General features: G+C 47.2%; 2 protein-coding genes across 8 annotated transcripts in view; one reads left to right on the top strand and one right to left on the bottom strand.

Annotated features, from left to right (window-relative positions):
- The window catches only part of RABGAP1 (RAB GTPase activating protein 1), a 164886-nt gene extending 152536 nt beyond the window's left edge, over nucleotides 1-12350 (top strand). For 4 of the 5 annotated variants that reach the window (XM_039239071.1, XM_039239072.1, XM_039239075.1 and 1 more), the window contains 5 exons: nucleotides 5736-5840; nucleotides 6698-6781; nucleotides 7442-7513; nucleotides 9124-9321; nucleotides 10598-12350. In XM_039239071.1, the coding sequence (XP_039095002.1) occupies nucleotides 5736-5840; nucleotides 6698-6781; nucleotides 7442-7513; nucleotides 9124-9321; nucleotides 10598-10720 (582 nt within the window). In that variant the 3' untranslated portion in view covers nucleotides 10721-12350. Of the gene's footprint in view, nucleotides 1-5735; nucleotides 5841-6697; nucleotides 6782-7441; nucleotides 7514-9123; nucleotides 9322-9953; nucleotides 10100-10597 lie in introns of all 5 variants that reach the window. The other variant, XR_005529630.1, reaches the window with a different exon arrangement.
- A 3570-nt stretch (nucleotides 12351-15920) lies between these two features.
- The window catches only part of LOC120236323 (spermatid perinuclear RNA binding protein), a 147621-nt gene continuing 145854 nt past the window's right edge, over nucleotides 15921-17687 (bottom strand). For 2 of the 3 annotated variants that reach the window (XR_005529632.1, XR_005529631.1), the window contains one exon: nucleotides 15921-16191. The gene's annotated coding sequence lies outside the window, so the exon portion shown is untranslated. The remainder of the gene's footprint in view (nucleotides 16192-17687) is intronic. The other variant, XR_005529633.1, reaches the window with a different exon arrangement.

The raw sequence follows: 17687 nt of genomic DNA, 5'->3' as shown, positions 1-17687 counted from the left end.
TCCTGTAGTATCAGCTGTCTCCACTGAGAAGACAGACCTTCCCCACAAGCCTGTCTTCTCATTTTTTTTGAATCATCACTTAAAACCAGCTGAGATTCTGAAGGGAGGGCTGTGGTGTTCTCTCACCCCCCCCTTTCTTTTTGTTTTTGGCCTTCAGATACTTAGGTTTTTGAAAGAACTTCATCATTTTCAGCTTTTCCCTTTTTTGCATCCCAGAGTTAAATTCTGGTATGTGACTTATCGGTTTCCAGAACACTCCAGTTGAGGTTTTATGTCACTTATTGTTCCTCATCTGTCACTTATGTTAACGTGGAAATTATTAGTTAGCCACTGGGTCCCTGGGTGACCCCAGCCATGCTTTCTCCTCTGTGACACAGGAGTAATGCCCAGATCTAACACTGTGCAAGGCATCTGGCACAGGGCCAATAGGAGCACACCTGAGCCTCCTCTGGCACACTTGCGGTCTGCTTTGAGTGCAGTGTCAGAGTGAGGAAAGCATTCAGGAGCCCTCCTCCTGGGATTTGAATTCTGGCTGCACTACACACTAGATCTGTGACCTTGAGCAGCTTACAGACCTTTCCTGAATGAATTGTTTTGGCCTTTTTATTAAAAGTTCTATGTATGGGTCTCCTCAATTTCATACCTGTTTCATTAATCTATGTGTGTATCCTTATGCTAACACCCCAGTCTTCATTGCTGTAGCTTTACATTTTGAAAATCAGGTCATGGGAATCCTCTTTATTGTTCTTAAAAAATAGTTTGGCTCTTCTATCACTTGCATTTCTACATAAGTACATAAGTAATAAACTAAATTTGTCAACTTCTAGAAATAACAGCCTTCTGGGATTTTGAGTTGCATTGAACCTATAAATCAGCTTGGGGAGAATTATCATCTAAATAATATTTGAACCTTCCAATCCATGAATAGGTTATAATTTTCATTTATTTGGATCTTTTTCAATTTCAGCAAGACTTGAACATTTTAAATTTATTGTAAAGGCTATTGTTTTCTTAAGTGCTTTTTCCAATTGTTACTTGCTAGTCTCGAGAAATAAAACCGAGTAGGGGCACCTCTGTGGCTCCATTGGTGAGCATCCAACTGCGGCTCAGGTCACAATCTCATGATTCATGAGTTCGAGCCCCAAATTGGGCTCACTGCTGTCAGCCTGTCAGTGCAGAGCCCACTTCAGATCCTCTGTCCCCCTCTCTCTGCCCTTCTCCTGCTTGTGCTCCCCCCAAAAATAAATATTTTAAAATTTTAAAGTAGAAATAAAACTGATTACATGACCTTCTGTTTTGTGACCTTGCTGAATTCGCTTATGATTCTGATAACTTTTCAGCTTATTATTTTAGGATTTTCCACATACACAATCATTTCATCTCAGAATAAAGACACTGTATTTCCTTTTGAGTGTTTAGGCATTTTCCTTGCCTTCCTGCACCAACCAGGATCTTCAGAACAGTGTTGAATGGGAGAGGGGGCCTCTTTGCCTCATATCAAACCCCAATATCACTTGTAGGTTTTTCAGAAATCAGGTTAAGGAAGTTCTTTCTTCCTGTTTGCTGAGTTTTTGTCATGAATGACTGTGTAGTTTTGTAAGATATTCTTCCTGCATCTGTTAAGATGATTATTTACTATTTCTCCTATTTCTGTTAATACGGTGACATAATTTGATTTTTTAATATAAACCAACCTTGCATTCCAAGGAAACTTGGGGTTTCCTTTTTCTTTTCCCTTCAGATTTTTATTTGTATTGAGATTTTTGTGTTCATGAGGAATATTTGTCTGGAGTTTCCTTCATGTTTTGTGTTGGTGTCAGGGTAATGATGGCCTTCTAACATGAACTGTGAAGGCCTTTTCTTAAGGCCTGTGTGTAGTATTGTTCCTTGATTAAATCTTGGATTCCCTAGTGAAGCCATGTGGGCCTGGAATTTTCTTTGGAAATTAGTTAATAATGAATTCAGTTTTTTTCCACAGAGCTATTCAGATTTTCTAATTCTTCATGTATCTATTTTTTATCATTTCTCTCTTTCAGGTAACTTAATCATGTTTGTTATCTAATGTATTGGCATAAAGTCATTGATATTTCCTTATTTCCTTTAATGTTTGTAGGATCTACTGAGATGGTCTGTCTTTCATTCTTGATATGGAATGAATTTGTGTCTTTTCTTCTTTTCCCTTAATCTAACATTTCTAGAAGTTTATCAGGTGTGTTGATTTCTTCAAAACCCACTTTTTGGTTTCTTTGATTTTGTTTCTTTTGTTTTGTTCCACTGATTTCTGCTTTTCGGTTTTTTCTCTAACTTCTTTTTTAATTTAATTTGCTCTAAAAGCTTTTTTTTTAATGTTTATTTTTGAGAGGGCATGAGTCAGGGAAGGGTGAAGGGGAGGGCGACAGAAGATCCAGAGTGGGCTCTGCACTGACTGCAGCGAGCCTGATGTGGGATTTGAACTCCTGAACCATGAGATCATGACCTGAGCTGAAGTTGGATGCTGAACCAACTGAACCACCCAGGGGCCTCTCTTTTTGCTTCATAAAGAGAAAGGTTGGTCATTAATTTTGGACCCTTTTTTTCTTTTTCTTTCTTAAAAAAATGTTTTTTAATTTTTTATTTTTGAGAGAGAGAAAGCACATGAGCAGGGATAAGGCAGAGGGGGCCCGGGGGGGTATAAAGGACCTGAAGTGGGCTCTGTGCTGACAGCAGATAGCCTGATATGGGACTCAAACTCAGGAACTGTGAGATCATGACCTGGGCCAAAGCCAGAAGCTTACCAACTGAGCCACCCAGGTGCCCCTGGACCCTTTCCCCCCTCCCCCCCAAAATAAGCATTTAAAGTTACATATCCCCCTCAAGCACTATTTCGGCTGTGTCCCACACATTCTGATAAGTTGCTTTATTTTCATTCAGTTCTTATTTTTTCTTTGACCTGTGAATTGATTAGTATTGTGTTGTTTAGTTTGTAACTATTATGGATTTTTCCCAGAACGTTTTCTGTTGTTAATTTCTAATTTAATTCATTTGTGATTGGAGTACATATCCTTTCTGATTTTAATCCTTTAAAAATATATTTATGCTTATTTTAGGGCCTGCCTTTTGCTCTGTTTGGGTGCATGTCCCACATGCACTTGGAAAATGTGTGTGTTCCTTTGTTGTGGGTACAGTGTTCTACAAATGTCACTTTGGTCAAATTGATTTAGTGTTGTTAAAACCTTCCATAAACTTACTGGTTTTCCTTCTCCTTGTTCCATCACTTACTGAGAGAACACTGAGGAAGTCTATAATTGTGCATTTATTTTTCCTTTCAGTTATGTCAGCTTTTATTTCCTGTAATTTGAATTTATGCATACATTTCAGATTATTACACCTTCTCAATGGAGTGAGTCCTATTGTTATGAAATGTAGCTTTTTGTCTCTGGTAATACTCTGCTCTGAAATCTGCTTTGTCTGATATTAATGTAGTCACTCCAGTTTTCATTGTATTGCATGGTACATCCTCTTCCCTCCTTTGGCTATAAGATATCTGTGTCTTTATATTTAAAATGGTCTTTTGTAGCCAGCTTATAATTGGGTCTTGCTTATTTTATGCAGTCTGATAATCTCCTCCTTTTAACTGGAATGTTTAGGCCAGTTACATTTAATGTAATTATTTATAAGGTATATTAAGTCTACCATCTTGCTTTTGGCTCTTTATTTGTTGCATTTGCCTTTTCTTTCTCTTTTTCAGCCTTCCTTGGTTTAATTGGGTATTTTCATGATTTCAGTTTGTTTCCTCTATTGCCGTATTAGCTGTTCCAGAGCTTTCTTATTTCTAGACCTCTGCCTCACACCTTCTAACCACCTCAGCATCTCTGGCCCCTTAACTCTGCCTCCTTGATGTTTTGAGATGTGCTTTTTGAAACCCTTCGCCCTACTTGGTGTCCAGAATGTGCTTCTAGGTAGAAATCCAGGGTGGTAGTAGCATTCATCTTGTTTGTTTTCTTTCTCCCAGGAACTACAGTTTTGCACTTATTGTTTTCAGTGTCTGAAAACAGTAGTTCCATACATTTCATCCGGTTTTTGGTTTATAGTGGCTGGGTAAATCTAGTCCCTTTTAGTCCTTCATGACCAGACGTGGAAGTCTGGATTTGTGTTTATTCTTTCCAGACCCTCCCTCTTTCTATGCTTATGCAGATGGGGTGCAGGGAATGTGGGATGCTGCTCAGACCAGTCCATTAGTTTCTGTGCACCTCCCTTTCACACAGCTTTGAGAGTCAGCTCGTGGCATGATGGCACAAACACTGGGCTTAATTCCACACCGCCTGGTTGAAGGTTAAAACTCTGCTACATGTGCTGTGATAACTTGGAGGAATCCCTTCCCCACTTGCTTTTTTAAATAAACTGGGAAGCCAGGGTGGGCAGGGAAGACTTGACTTCAAAGACCCAGTTTGTGACCTGGCTGTTTCATACTTCTTTGAATCGGTACCATGATAGTGATGATGAATAACTGAGAGAATGTACAAATGTGCCTCAGGCTCCAAGTTACTGCTCAGAAGATGGTAACTGAGTCCAGGAGAGAGAAAGAGAGGTAATAGGTTGCTTCACAGATTGAAGTAAAACAAATCTTTAACAGGACTTGACTCTCTTTACTAGTTATTTCCTCTCTTGTTTGATTCTCATTTCCCTTTTGATTGCTTCTTGGTTTTGAGCTGTAGAAGATGACAAGCCACTCCCCAGAATGGACAGGTCTTAACTCTTGGACCCCACTTAATTGCACACGTGCAGTTTGCCTGTAATTAATGGCTTTTTGAGATTGCATTGTCAGGTCGTTCTCAGTTCTCCATGTAAGGCCCCAGCCCCGCAGATCATGATCCCCTCAAAGAAGATACATCAGAGGAGGTGATGTAGTGGAAAGTGCAGGGGCTCCATGACACCTCTTTAACTAGATGACGTCAGAAATGCTGTTTAATCTCAGGGAATCCACCATCCATTCATTGTTAAAAAGGAGGCTGGTATATAATGAGCTGGCAAAGACCCTCCATATCTAGTGCTCTGGAGCTAGGAGCTTCTGCCCTCTAACATGCACATTCTTCACTTATCCTTGGAATGTCCATTGTCAGGGATTCCTGTGTCTGGCATAGGTGTATCATTTTTACTTAGACCCACAGATCTACCCACCAGACCTTTGCACGCTTTCAAAAAACACTGAGGTAGAGGGTGGCCATTTCAGATAATGAAAAGAGAGTGCTAGGAAGGAGGTGGCCTCCTTTATCGAGTGATGAGAATGAGGTGCAGAACTTGTTTAATGAAGCAGAGGAAATACTGAGAGTCTCGAGGAGGGAAACCAGGATTTATTATTACTCTTTGTGATATGACAGCCACCTTTTATTGAGTGTTTACTGCATTCAAGGTGTTATACAGAGTCCTTTTTGTGCTTTATCCCTCAGATGATGAGCCTGAAGCTCAGAATGATTCTCAGTAACTTGTCCAAGTGGCACATGGTCTAGGAACGATGGGAATTGAGCCCAGGCTATCAGATGCCAAAGGCTGAGCTCCTGACCACTGTCCTGCACAATGTCTGTGCAAGAGACTGGGCCAGGCACATGTGCATGATTCTGGTCTCTGTGTGACCTTGGACATATAATTTCCCCCCTCTAGATCAGTTTTCTGGTCACGTTAAAATGAGTTTGTGCTGGCCAGTCCAGACCCCATTCAGTTCTCAATACTTGTGTGATAGCATCTCTTACATGTTTCAGGCTGAAGAGAAAGCAGATGCACTCAATAAGGAGCTGCTTATGACCAAACAGAAGTTGATTGATGCAGAAGAAGAGAAAAGACGGCTAGAAGATGAGTCTGCTCAGGTAAGGGGAGCTCGGCCCTCCCACATGCCTCTGTGTCTTGTAAGCGCTTGGGAGTTGTGAGTCCAGCTGGCGGCTTCCTGCTGCCGCTGGGGAACCCGCAGACAGCTGGCTTCAGTTTCTCTCCAAAGGCTTTTTTTATTTACTGTGTAAAGCATAATGGTTGCTAATAATTAGAGCGTATCAGCAGACAGTGGGGCAAAGCCCATCCTTTCTTGGGGCAGGAGAAATTCCTGTGTGTCTGTATCCGAGTGTGACAGAGAAGAGAGTTATTTTAGCATTTCTGCAGAAGGCAAGCAGCCATCACGTAATGTCTGGCTTTTCCCCTACCTGTCTGTCCACTGGCATCTCCCCCACAGAGCAATCTCTGCAAGGCCTGTCCTGAGTCAGCTCTGCACACTCACTGGGGGCACAGACCACAGCCATAGGAAGAGCTATGGATGCTTTGCACCATGGAATAGGTCCTTTTTTGCCCCCACGGTTCTCTGTAATGCTCATGCTCTCTAGTCTCTGTCAGGGCTGCCTGAGTGAGAGAGCACAAGGTGTTTTCTCCATCGTGAGGAAGGAGCAGTTCTCTGATGGGCTCTTGAGGCCGTTTGGTGTATGCTGCGTCCTCAGCTCAGGTTCGCGCACTGGCGGGGGAAGCCTTGGCCAAAGCCCCACTCCAAAATGGGGTTTGATCTTTTCTGGAAGTATTTTGACTGTTCTCTCCCTCTCCTAGCATCGAGACTAGGCAGGTGAAACAGTACCAAACCGAAGTAGGTTCGGTACTTTTTGGAAAGCCCAGAACTAAGCACTTAGTGCCAAAGTGTTTTATTTCCTTTAAGACATTCACTTTTCCTTCTTTTTAACGTATGCAGTTAAAAGAAATGTGTCGTCGGGAACTCGACAAAGCAGAATCTGAGATTAGAAAAAACAGTTCTATTATTGGTGACTACAAGCAGGTGAGTGAGTGCCCTGTTGGTGGGCCGCATGCTCTGGAAGCCCTTCTTGCCTGGATAAGTGTGTCCCCTCCACACGCTGTACTTCCCGGCTCTGCCACCATACTGACGGCTCACTGCACTTCACTGGGCAAGTGACCACACTGATTCTTAATGGTAAAATAAGAGAAATGATCACTGTCTCAGAGATGTCACAAGGATTCCATAAGACCGTGTCTGTAGATAGCCTGGCACCATGCCCCACGGATAAACAGGCATTTAATAAATAAAAGGCCATGTTCTTATGGCCTTGTGTTCACCTATGCTCATAGGATGTAGAACCACTTCTCTCCCTGACTGGTTGAGTTTTAAGAACATAACTGAATTGGTCTCGTTCTTTACTAAACTTGGATCTCGTGCTGGCTCATGAGTCTGCCAAATGTTTGTAAACCTTTGGCCATTGAGTGGGGCACCAAAGGGTTCCTGGAGTCCTAGGCCCCTGGATGTGGAGGTGGCCCAGCCAGAGGAACCTCTGCTCCTCCTCCGACTCCGCCGCCTGGTGCATAAGTACTGTCTTCTTCCACTCGGCATGGTCCAGCTTCCATTGCAGGATTCACCCCAAACCCAGACCATGCAGATGATGACATTGCTCAAGAGATTGTTTCATTTCATTTGTTTCTTTAGATTTGTTCTCAGTTGAGTGAAAGATTGGAGAAGCAGCAGACAGCTAATAAAGTGGAAATTGAGAAAATTCGGGTGAGTTTTCCTTTACCAAAGAGATTCTGTACAACTTACTTCATTTTATGGCTTTGTTCAGCACAACAGATTTTGGGAGAGTAGTTTGATTTCACTTTGATTTCAAAAGTGAGAGAAGACAACGAATAACCTGTTAGGGTGGCTGACGGCTGATGGCATGCCAGTCTCCTCTGGAAGGGGGTACAGATGAGACCCAGAGTTCTGGTTTTGATCTCAAAATACAATTGGCCTTTTCCTTATAAATCCACTTAACATCGTTACAACCGTAGAAAAAGCAAAAGTGACCCAGGATTTCCGAATGTCGTCAGTATAGCGGGTGACCACTGCAGGGCACAGAGGCGAAGGAGTCCTGCCTGCAGTGGGGGTGCACAGGCCAGGAGCCTGTGGTATCACTTGTCATTCCCTGTGTTCTGTACACTGGGGACACTCCCCCTCTGAGCTCAATTCCTTCTGCTATAATGGATTCCTAAACAATGAGGACTTTAATTTTTTTAATGTTTTTGTTTTGTTGCCAGTTTGGGGGCTTTGGTAACTTGGTGCTTTCTTTCTTTATGCTGTACCTGTGTTAGAGCACTTACCACACTTTTCTGAGATGAGTAATTTACCAAAAGATGCTTTTCTAACATTCTTACAACTTGTGTAGACAAGAAGACGGGAGGGTTCTGTGCTTATGGCCCCTCCCACACACATCAGCGGTTTACCTGGAGTGAGGGGACACCTGGCCTCTGCCCTGAGCAGTGTGTAAACAGAAGCATCTGTTGTTTTTTTTTTAAATATAATTTATTATCTGATTCTAAAACTGTTAATGGTCATTGCAGAAAATTTGGAAAACGTAAGAAAACAAACCCTTATAATTGTATCACCCACACATAACATCACCATTATTAACACTTTAGTGTATGTTCTTGCAGTTTCTGTGTTTATTTCAACATACAAAATGCCATTCATTCTGAGATACTAATTTTTCCACATTTACATCTGTGAAATTGGGACATGCTTTATAACTGAGGGCTTTCTGAAGTGGTTTAATTGGCAGAATGTTTTCTTAGAGGAACATGAAATGGAGTTTCTCCCAGTCAGGGCCATCGTACTTTGATGAAATGTGGTAAATATTTGTAACCATGCTTTACGGACATTTCTGTGTCCTGGTTCACACAGCATTTAACCATTACACCATGCTATGAAAAATTTCTCAGAAACGTTTTAGAGGCTACATACATGCTCCCTTGTATAAATACAGCACAGTCTGTATTTCCTCTCCCACAGCAGTTGGATAGTTAACACGCCCCACCCCATTTTTTTTTCTATCTCAAATTCTGCAGTGAGTATCTTTGTACGTGAATCTTTACCCGCTGCATCTTCATTTTTTTAACCAAGGTTCCTAGAAGTGAGATGACCAGCCCAAGACATAAGGTTATTTTTATTGCTTTTAGCATGTAAACCACATGGCTTTTGCAGTAGGGCATCTGCCAAAGAGAATGTAGCTTTTCAGAAGCTGTAGCACTCAGCCAAGAAACCACCTCTTGGCTCCCCAGAAAAGGAGAGGCCCACACCCTCCTGTAGGACTGGTTTCTCTTCTTTGCCTTTTCACATCTGACCTTCACTTTCAGCAAAAAGTGGATGACTGTGAACGCTGCCGGGAATTTTTCAACAAAGAAGGTCGCGTAAAGGGCATGAGCTCAGCCAAGGAAGTTTTAGATGAGGACACAGATGAGGAGAAGGAGACACTCAAGAACCAGCTGAGGGAGATGGAACTGGAGCTGGCACAGACCAAGCTGCAGCTGGTGGAAGCAGAGTGTAAGATCCAGGTAACGGCCACAGCCCTGGGCCCGCCGTGTGGGCTGGAAACCCCAGCAATGATCTTTACAGTTTGGGGATTTTTTTCCCTTTTAAACTTTGACCATAATCCCTATGGGAAGAAGCCCGTTACTTTTGATTTACCAGTGGTTATCTAATTAGTATTTGGACTGTCATAAGAATTGCACTTTATCATAAAGAGAATTGTCCTCCATACTCTGTGACCTTGGGTTAGTACAGAACCTCTTTACACTTCAAAGTCCTTATCTGCGGATGGAGATGATAAGGGCCCCTATCTGATAGTTTGTTTTGAAGACTAAATAAGATAATGCCTAGAAAGGGCTCTTGGCACAGTGTTTAAGAACTTCATAAATGCGAGCTCCTATGTCCCAACTCTCATCATTTAACTAGCTTTGTGACTGAACATGAGACCTGATTTATCTGAGCCCCCATTTCCAATGAAAAAAGTGGGGCTAACTTAGGTCATCTTTACACTGCCTGGCCAGTTCCACGAGCACCAGTACAATATGGAGCACAGAGTGGGCCCTAAGCACTGTGTGTGGAAGGGATTGAGTTTGGGACTAAAGCTTAGGGCCTGGTCTCCCACGTCGCGCACATTCACTGGGCATCTGCTCTTTGCCAGGCCCTGTTCTAGGTGCTGGGGTTGCAAAGCTAAGACATGGCTTGTGTGACTGTCCAGGAAACTCAGGAAAAGCACCACCAAGGCAGCAGTATGTGAGCTGTGGTCAAAGAATGAACAAGGGTTGCAGCTGCAGAAGAGAGAGAACAGTGAGCATTCCTGGTGGAGGGAATGGCGTGCTGAGCAGCAGAGGGAGGAGAGGGCCTGCCCAGTGAGGAGTGCCAGGGAGGCAGGGGTGGAGGTGGGCGCTGAGCCGGCCGACAGTCTCTGGGTCCAGATTATGAAACATCTCAAATGTCTTGCTAGGGAGTCTAGACGTTAAAGGTCTTTGCTGGAAATTAATGACGTGGTCTTTGAACCAGAGCATTAGCTCCGTCTGCCTGATGTGCAATAGGTGGATCAGAGAGGGAGGCGCCCAGTTAGGTTGTTTTAGTAAGTAGGCTAGACAAGAAATGAAGAGGTCTTAACTAGGAAAGATAGCAGAACTCTAGCGATTCCAGATCCTTCTATGCCAGGTGGAGACTGGGGAAATTTCCAGAGGCCTCTCAAGAATAAATAGGCTGAATTCCTGCCTTGGCTCAGCTCTCGGGAGGCACCATTCTTGACATTGGAGCCCAGCATGCTCACGTATATTGTACCTCTTGCAGGACTTGGAGCACCATTTAGGCCTTGCCCTAAACGAGGTACAGGCCGCCAAGAAGACGTGGTTTAACCGAACACTGAGCTCCATAAAGACGGCAACGGGGGTTCAAGGGAAAGAGACTTGCTGAGTGAAGCAGCTGCCTCCAGAAACCTTCAGAAAACACAACACCTTTTGTTGCCTTCTTTGGCCAGATGTGTGATTCTGTGACATGTCCCAGGACCAGAATGTACTATGTCAGATCCATAGCAGCATGTTGGTAGGTCATTGGGCCAGAGCTCCTGAAGCAGGCAGCCTCCGGGGTAAGGCTTTCCTAACTACTGATGCTAACAGGCCTGCTGGCTGAGCAGCGCTCTGGACATGCTCTGGGAAGCCATCCTTCTTGTGAGCTCCCAGGCCTCTTGCTGGTGTGGTCACCGCCTCACCCAGCCCAAGGGCTGAGCTGACATGATCAGAGTTTGGGGATCCTTCAGGCTTTGGGTTTTTTTCTAAACCTTTAATCTTTTTTTTTTTTTTAAATATACATATTATATATATTGCGGGGCAGGGGAGGGGGCAGGGGATCAGTAACGCAAATAATTCGTATCTACTTCGTGCCAGCATAGGGTCCTCCAGGTAGACGCGGAGAAGCACTTTGTTTTAAATAGGAGGGTTTCCTGGTTGTAGTTGAAGCCACCTAGTTTTGTTAAAGAACACAATGCACAGGTTTTGGGTTTGGCATTATTCACGTTTCTGATCAATTCTATGCAACTCTTGTAGTTCCTCTTGTGTTTTAGTGTTAGCTGCCAAAACTTCACAGGGCTGGGCTGGGTGACTTGACGGACTGTGAGACAGGAGTAATCATAACGTGGACAAATCTTATTTTGCTTCATGTGTGTGTGTGTATGTATGTATGTGTATGTGTGTATATATATATATATATATCTTTTCCCAACACGCCCAACTGACAGTGTTTAAGTCCCAGACTGAGACTGATCTGCACAACCTAATTATGTGGATACTTGGGCACTTACTGTCACTCCAGGTTTGCTGGGCTCCACTCTCCTCCTCCGCCCTCATGAGAGCTGGGAAGTGCTCCAGCACTTCAAGGTCCCTAGTGCTTTTGCACAACAGGTCATATAGGCGAGGACACTGCACTGTGTGTGTGTGTGTGTGTGTGTGTACATATGTGCAGGATGCACATGCCCAGGCCCCTTCCTGCTGACCCATGTCCCTCCCTGGCTGCCTGGGGCCCTCCCCCAAGCGTGGCTGGGTGCAGACCTTGCTGTTCAGATGGACTGCGAGGTTCTCACTTCAAAACTACAGAATGGAGATTTTAGCACCTTTAAAAAAATAAATAACCTAGCCTTTTAATTTATATAGTGATATGCTGATGGGCTGGCGCTGATCTGGTCTCCGCACGCAGGGTGCAGGTAGCTGTTCTAAGAGGCACTGGTTTGTGTATAAAGATTCTTGGGTTGTTTTATATCTCTTTCCCTGTTGTCTGTACTAACGCTTGCTGAGGTCACTGTGACAAGGGAGATAACGATGGCAACCCCCACCCCCCGGACCACACCCTCCACCGCTTTCTGTGTCTTTCTTGTTCAGTTACCGAAACAGCTGTAAACCCATCTAAAACTAGGTGCGTGGACATTGTGCTAGGGTAGTTTCAGTGTGTCAACTTTATGAATTGAAATATAAACCAGTAAAATTGTATTACTATTTCTTTTGTTGGTTTTATTTTAACAGCATATTCATTAAATATTTTGGTACAAAGAGCATCACTTTGTAGAAGTCGGCTTCATCATTATGTGCTCCTGCCCCTCTCCCTGCTCCCACAGTCCGAGAAGAGCAGCCTCCGTGCTGTTGGGACAGGTGTGTGTGGGCAGACCAGCTTCTCTGCGAGGCTGATGCCTGTGCCGCCGCGGCAGGCATTACCCGCTCGGTGAAATCCAGTGCCGTGGGTCCGGGGGGAGGAGCTAGTCAAGCGTTGGAGGCTATGGAAGTCCTACAGGAGGTGACAGCGTCTCACCAGGCAAGAGACCGCAGGAATTCCAGGCCTAACATGTGAATGTGCAAGAGAAGTACCTGTGGGGGGAAAGGCAGTCCAAGTAGCTGGGGTCCAGCCCTCCTAAGACTTTGAGGAAGAGTGGCGGCACGGACAGACACATCTTTCAGAAAGCTCCTTCCTACTCACGGGGCCCCCCAGCTGTCCCTCTTGACCCCCTTGCCCCCTTCTCTGCAGCAGGAAGAAGAGTCTCCCCAAGCCTGCGGTGTTCCCCAAGTGACCTGCCCTCCAGGACCCCTTCTACACCCGGCCTTGAAGGGAAGGTGGTGAGTGCAGCCCCTGCCCGGTCTTCTCTCCACTGGGCAGGTGCCTCATGAGGGGCCAGGACCGCGGTTCCAGAGCACATTTGGGGTCCTTCTGCCACTTACAGTCTAGAGAACCTTTTTGTGGGACCCACGTTCCTGGCCAGCTGGGGCAGGAGTCCAGAAGGGCCAGCTTGCTCTGGGCTTTTCCAATCCCAGGGGTCCTGGTGTCTGGGCGTGTAGGGACTCCACAGAAAACCCTCCCCTCGCTGCTGAGCCCCCGCCCAGAGAAAGGAGTCCACGTACCAGGTAGCCTGGGTACGTTAGGCCTAAGGTCATTCAGATGGTCCTTGCTCTGGGGGAAGTGCCCTAGCTGTGTTGAGACCCAGACTGAGAATACTCAGTGCCACACTGTACGCTAGGTGCTGAAACAGGTGTAGGGGGCCCTGGGGGGACAGGCAGTTGAAGTGGCAGTGACCGTTTTCTGCACCAAGGACCTAAGGGGCTGTGGGATGAAGAAGCAACAAGACATTTAGCTGCGTGAAACGGAAGGTGGGTCCGCCGAGGTCTGAAGGAGCGAGACTGGATAATGAGGTTGAGGCCACTGAGGAGCTTGAAGGCGGAGGGAACCACTGAAGAGTTTTAAGCCAACTTGCCTTACAAATGTTTGGGAAGTGCCCCGTCAGTCCTTTAGGAAGAAAACTTGGAGAAGACATCTAGAGTCTTTATAAAGAGAGGCAGTGAAATAGGCCAGATTGGAGACAGTTCCTGGAGATACAGAAACTTGGTGAGAGCAAGGGGAAGGACACAAAGGCAGAGAACTGGAGCTCTCAGTGTGTGGACTCGAGGTCGTCCGGGAAACAGCACTGGGAGGTGGCCAGAATCTAGACGCTCCGGAGTCGGGTGGGCATCGCTACCATAGGGTTTCAGAACCTTAGCACTACAGATAATCCTTTGTTAGGGGGCGCTGTCCTGTGCTTATAACTGGTTAGCACCCCCTGCCCCCACTATGAACAGTTGTCACAATCAAAAATGTCTCCATATCCCTGGGCGGCTGTGGAACTCTGCAGGGCAGAGAAGACCATACAGAACGTACACCCTGCGCAAGGGCTAACTGCGGGCCTAGGCACCGCCGCTGAAAGAGAAAGCGGGGCCACGGAGGAAGGCTGGGGCCGTGTGGAGGAGGAGCAAGCTCTACATCAGTGAGGGCAGGGCCAGGAAGGACTCACTGGTGACAGGGAAGTTGCTGGCGCCCAGAGTGGCGGCACACTCGGAGATGGCTGGAGGGACCTGCGCTAGAGCAAAGAGCGTGATGCTTGTTGCTGGAGAACTCGGGTCGTGGTTGTGACCGTGGCCACGCGTGCCGTCAAGGCTGCTCAAAAGGTCAGTGAAAGCAAGGCACAGGCTGGGTGGACGGTCTAGCAGCCTCTGTTGACCCCCAGCTCCTCTCCAGAGCCTTGAACTCCCAGGGAGGAGGCGGCATCGTCCCCAGTCTTCCAGGAGCACTGCCACCCTGTCTGCTCTGAATTCCAAGTCCCCGCGGCAGGAGTGAAGAAAAGAAAATCCATGGAAGCTAAAAATAAGCTGAGACCTCCCCCCAGGGATGTGGAGACAGCTCCTGACTCTGACCCAGCAGAAGCCAGTCCATGCACCGGGGAGGAAGGTGATCCAGGCCCCTGGTAACCTGGGAGAGGCCCGTCCTCCTCAGTCTGACAGAGGTTTACGACATTATGGCGCTCCACTTGCTCAGCTCGGCCTGCCTCTGACATTGGGACTTCCCCTCTCCTATGACCCCTCTAGGGGGTGATGAGGTCAGAAAGATGGAGCAGTGTGTCTGGGGCAGTGGCTTCCAGACCAGAGGCTTAAGCACTAATCTCTGCCCCTTCCCTGTTTTACTGGGGAGGAAATTGGACCCATGGGTTCCCGGCCCAGGCCCCATGGCCTTTAACCCACACCCCTACCTCCCTGACCAACAGGGCACCTCACTGCCAGTAGCACATTTGCACGCTGGGGGCCTATGACCTTGGACACACCACTCATTTTGGAAGGTCACATGGCCTTTCTGAGTTCTTGTCTGTGTCCTAGGGGTGGCTGGGGGGCCACAGAGCTCCTGACCCCCTCCTGCGTGCTGCTGGTCCCTCCAGCTGTTAGAACGCCCCCAGAAGTTCAGTGCTCTCATACCCGGATGTGTAAGTAGTGGTGGAGGAAGTGTGTAAGGCTTCCTGCCCATGATCATACGATCTGCCATTTCGACCTTTTCTCTCAAGAGCTAACTCCTCCTCTTCTGGGGCCCATGAGCAAGACCACCACCAACTCCTGCCCTTCGCTCCCCCATTTCCACTCAACTTCACTGTGACCGTGAAGCAGGGTACAGCAGTGGGCGTGGGCGCAACAGCTCTTCCGTGGCCAGTACTCGCACGCTTGTGAATCCAGCATAAGGGCGTGCAGGGACAAGGTGGACCCTGAGTTACAAAGTGAAGCAGCAGTTACCCAGTGCCTCCATCCACCCAGTGGTTGCACTTACCTGGAGGGCATCAGCGGGCCCGGGCCTGGTTCCGCCGCCTTTGTCCCCATTCCTCAGGGTGGTCTGGGGCAGCTCCGCTGCGGGGCCCTCACAAGGAGGAAGAGCTTCAGCTTGGATACAAACTGTTGCTGCCATTTAGAAGTTCTACTTTTATCGGTGACCCTTAGTGTGTCACGTGTGGTTAATGCCAGCCCTGGGGAACGGGTGTGAGCAGGGAGAGTGAGGTGTGTGAAAAGTACCTGGTAAATTCTAGAATTTAGCCCTCACTCAGCACCCATAACTCACCACTTGCTACACCAGGGTCCCGAGTTAAAAGTTTCAGTTCAGTAAACATTTTGCACCACTAGCAGAGAGGCAGAGGGTTCTAAGGGACAGGAAATAGGCCTTGGCTCCTCACCCCTTTACATGAAGGGAAGATCCTGCCACATGTTCTGAATTGGAGAGTCCTAAGGGCCAGGATGCACTTGACCACGTCATCGAAGTCACAGCTTTCACTTAACCAAAGTGGGTCTGTTGCTGTTTGTTTAAGACAGAAGCTTTTATTTTTATTCATCCAAATGGGGAGAATGCAACATGTCAGGGCATTACAGACAGACTGCAGCGGCCAGACAAGAGGACCAGTCTACGGCAGAGTCCGACACAGTCAGTGCGAAGGAGCCACAGTGTGGGCGCTGGGGCGGCAGAGAGTCCCTTTGGATGAAGGCCAGGCATCCTGGACGAGGCACTGGTGACAGTCCACACATGCAGGCTGCTGCTTCAACCACGCTGAAGGTGTAAAGTTCAGAGTCCTACATGGAGTTATTGCCCCAGAGGGGAAGGACAATCCATGGCGGTCGCATTTGCCAATGTTTTCAACATAATACACAACATAAAGTTATTGCCGAGGACTTTGCACTGCAAATTATACTATTTACACTTGTTTATTCAGGGGGGGAGAACAACACAGTAAATAGATACAGATAGGTATTTTCAATTGATAACCTAAAAATCTACCTTGGCCATCACCAGAGTGAGAGTAGGCTATCGCCAGGAGTCCAATGTCATGTGTGTAACCGTGCAGTAGGGAAAGGTTTTCTACCCACAACTACACCCGGCCTTCTCCATGCCTCCTGAGCTCCCCACCCCAGGGCTGAGGCCGAACAGGACCACCTTGCTCCTTTACGAGATAAGCCCCTTCTCGAATAGCCCTGGGTTTCAGTTCTGAGCTAGCTGTCTCCTCCCCAGACCAGGAGTTCTGCATGGAGCGGGTGACCAGTCCTACGGCCCCTCTCTGGTAACGCCACATGGCACTTAGACCAGGGCGTGTGGGCTATGGAGCTAGCAGGCTGAGCCAGGCCCATCAGCCTCCCTGCTCCCAGAAGTGTCCTCACCCTAATTACGGTTATCTCAGGAGACTGTCCTCTCCTAAAGCCACAAGCCACTTGGACCACATGTTCAGCACAAGAGGCCAACGGATGGGTCCCTGGCGAAAGGCCTTAGTACAAAGCACTTTGGGGTAAGTGCTGCTGAGGGCTAACGTATGTAAAATCTGCCAAATGAAGGGGCTTGTGCCTCACTAGAAGAGGAACAGAGGCAGAGGACCCCCCCCCCAACAGCTAGCAAGCCTTCACTTTGTTTCCTCAAGCCCCCAGAAAAGAAGCACATCTGGAGCTGGGAGACCGCACATGGGACACCCCGAGCTGCCTGAGATTCCTGGGAGGTGTCAAAACTAAGGCTCCACTCGGGGACTTGAGGTTGCCTATGGTTTGGTGCCCCAGCAGAGTTTCTAGAAACAAGCCTTCCTCTCCAAGAAAGGTAGCAAAAAACTACTAGCTAAGCCACCTCCCACGTAGTCACAGCCAGTCCCGCCACCAGCAAACCACTGCATTGAGTGAGCGAGGGAACAGGTAGCTCTCCGTGTTCCCTCTATGAAGCGGGAGTGCAGTGCGAACCCTACCCAACGGCACAGGGCCGGTCGGAGCTTGAGATGCCGTCCAGGTCAGGGAAAGGGAGGTGTCTAACAGCAGCACTTCGGACACCAAAGGTGAGCCAAGTGTTTGGGGGAATCGGAACCTGCCTGGCATGGAGTTCCAAAGCTCATGTGGGCATCATCACGACCTCGGAGGTCAGTGCAGCAGATGACGTTAGCCAAGGACGCGTCATAGTGACACATATCAAGGAAACAAGCTCATCTGGACAACACATCTTGCCCCTGACACACCAACTCCTAGCCCGAGGTGGGGAGCAGTACCCAGCCCGGAGAAGGGGCTGGACATCTAAAATGCAACTTAATAATTACTACCGC

Source organism: Hyaena hyaena, unplaced genomic scaffold, assembly GCF_003009895.1.
Source record: "Hyaena hyaena isolate Hyena2069 unplaced genomic scaffold, ASM300989v1 scaffold_151, whole genome shotgun sequence".
Taxonomy (NCBI): domain Eukaryota; kingdom Metazoa; phylum Chordata; class Mammalia; order Carnivora; family Hyaenidae; genus Hyaena; species Hyaena hyaena.
This window is presented reverse-complemented; position numbering and strand designations above follow the sequence as displayed.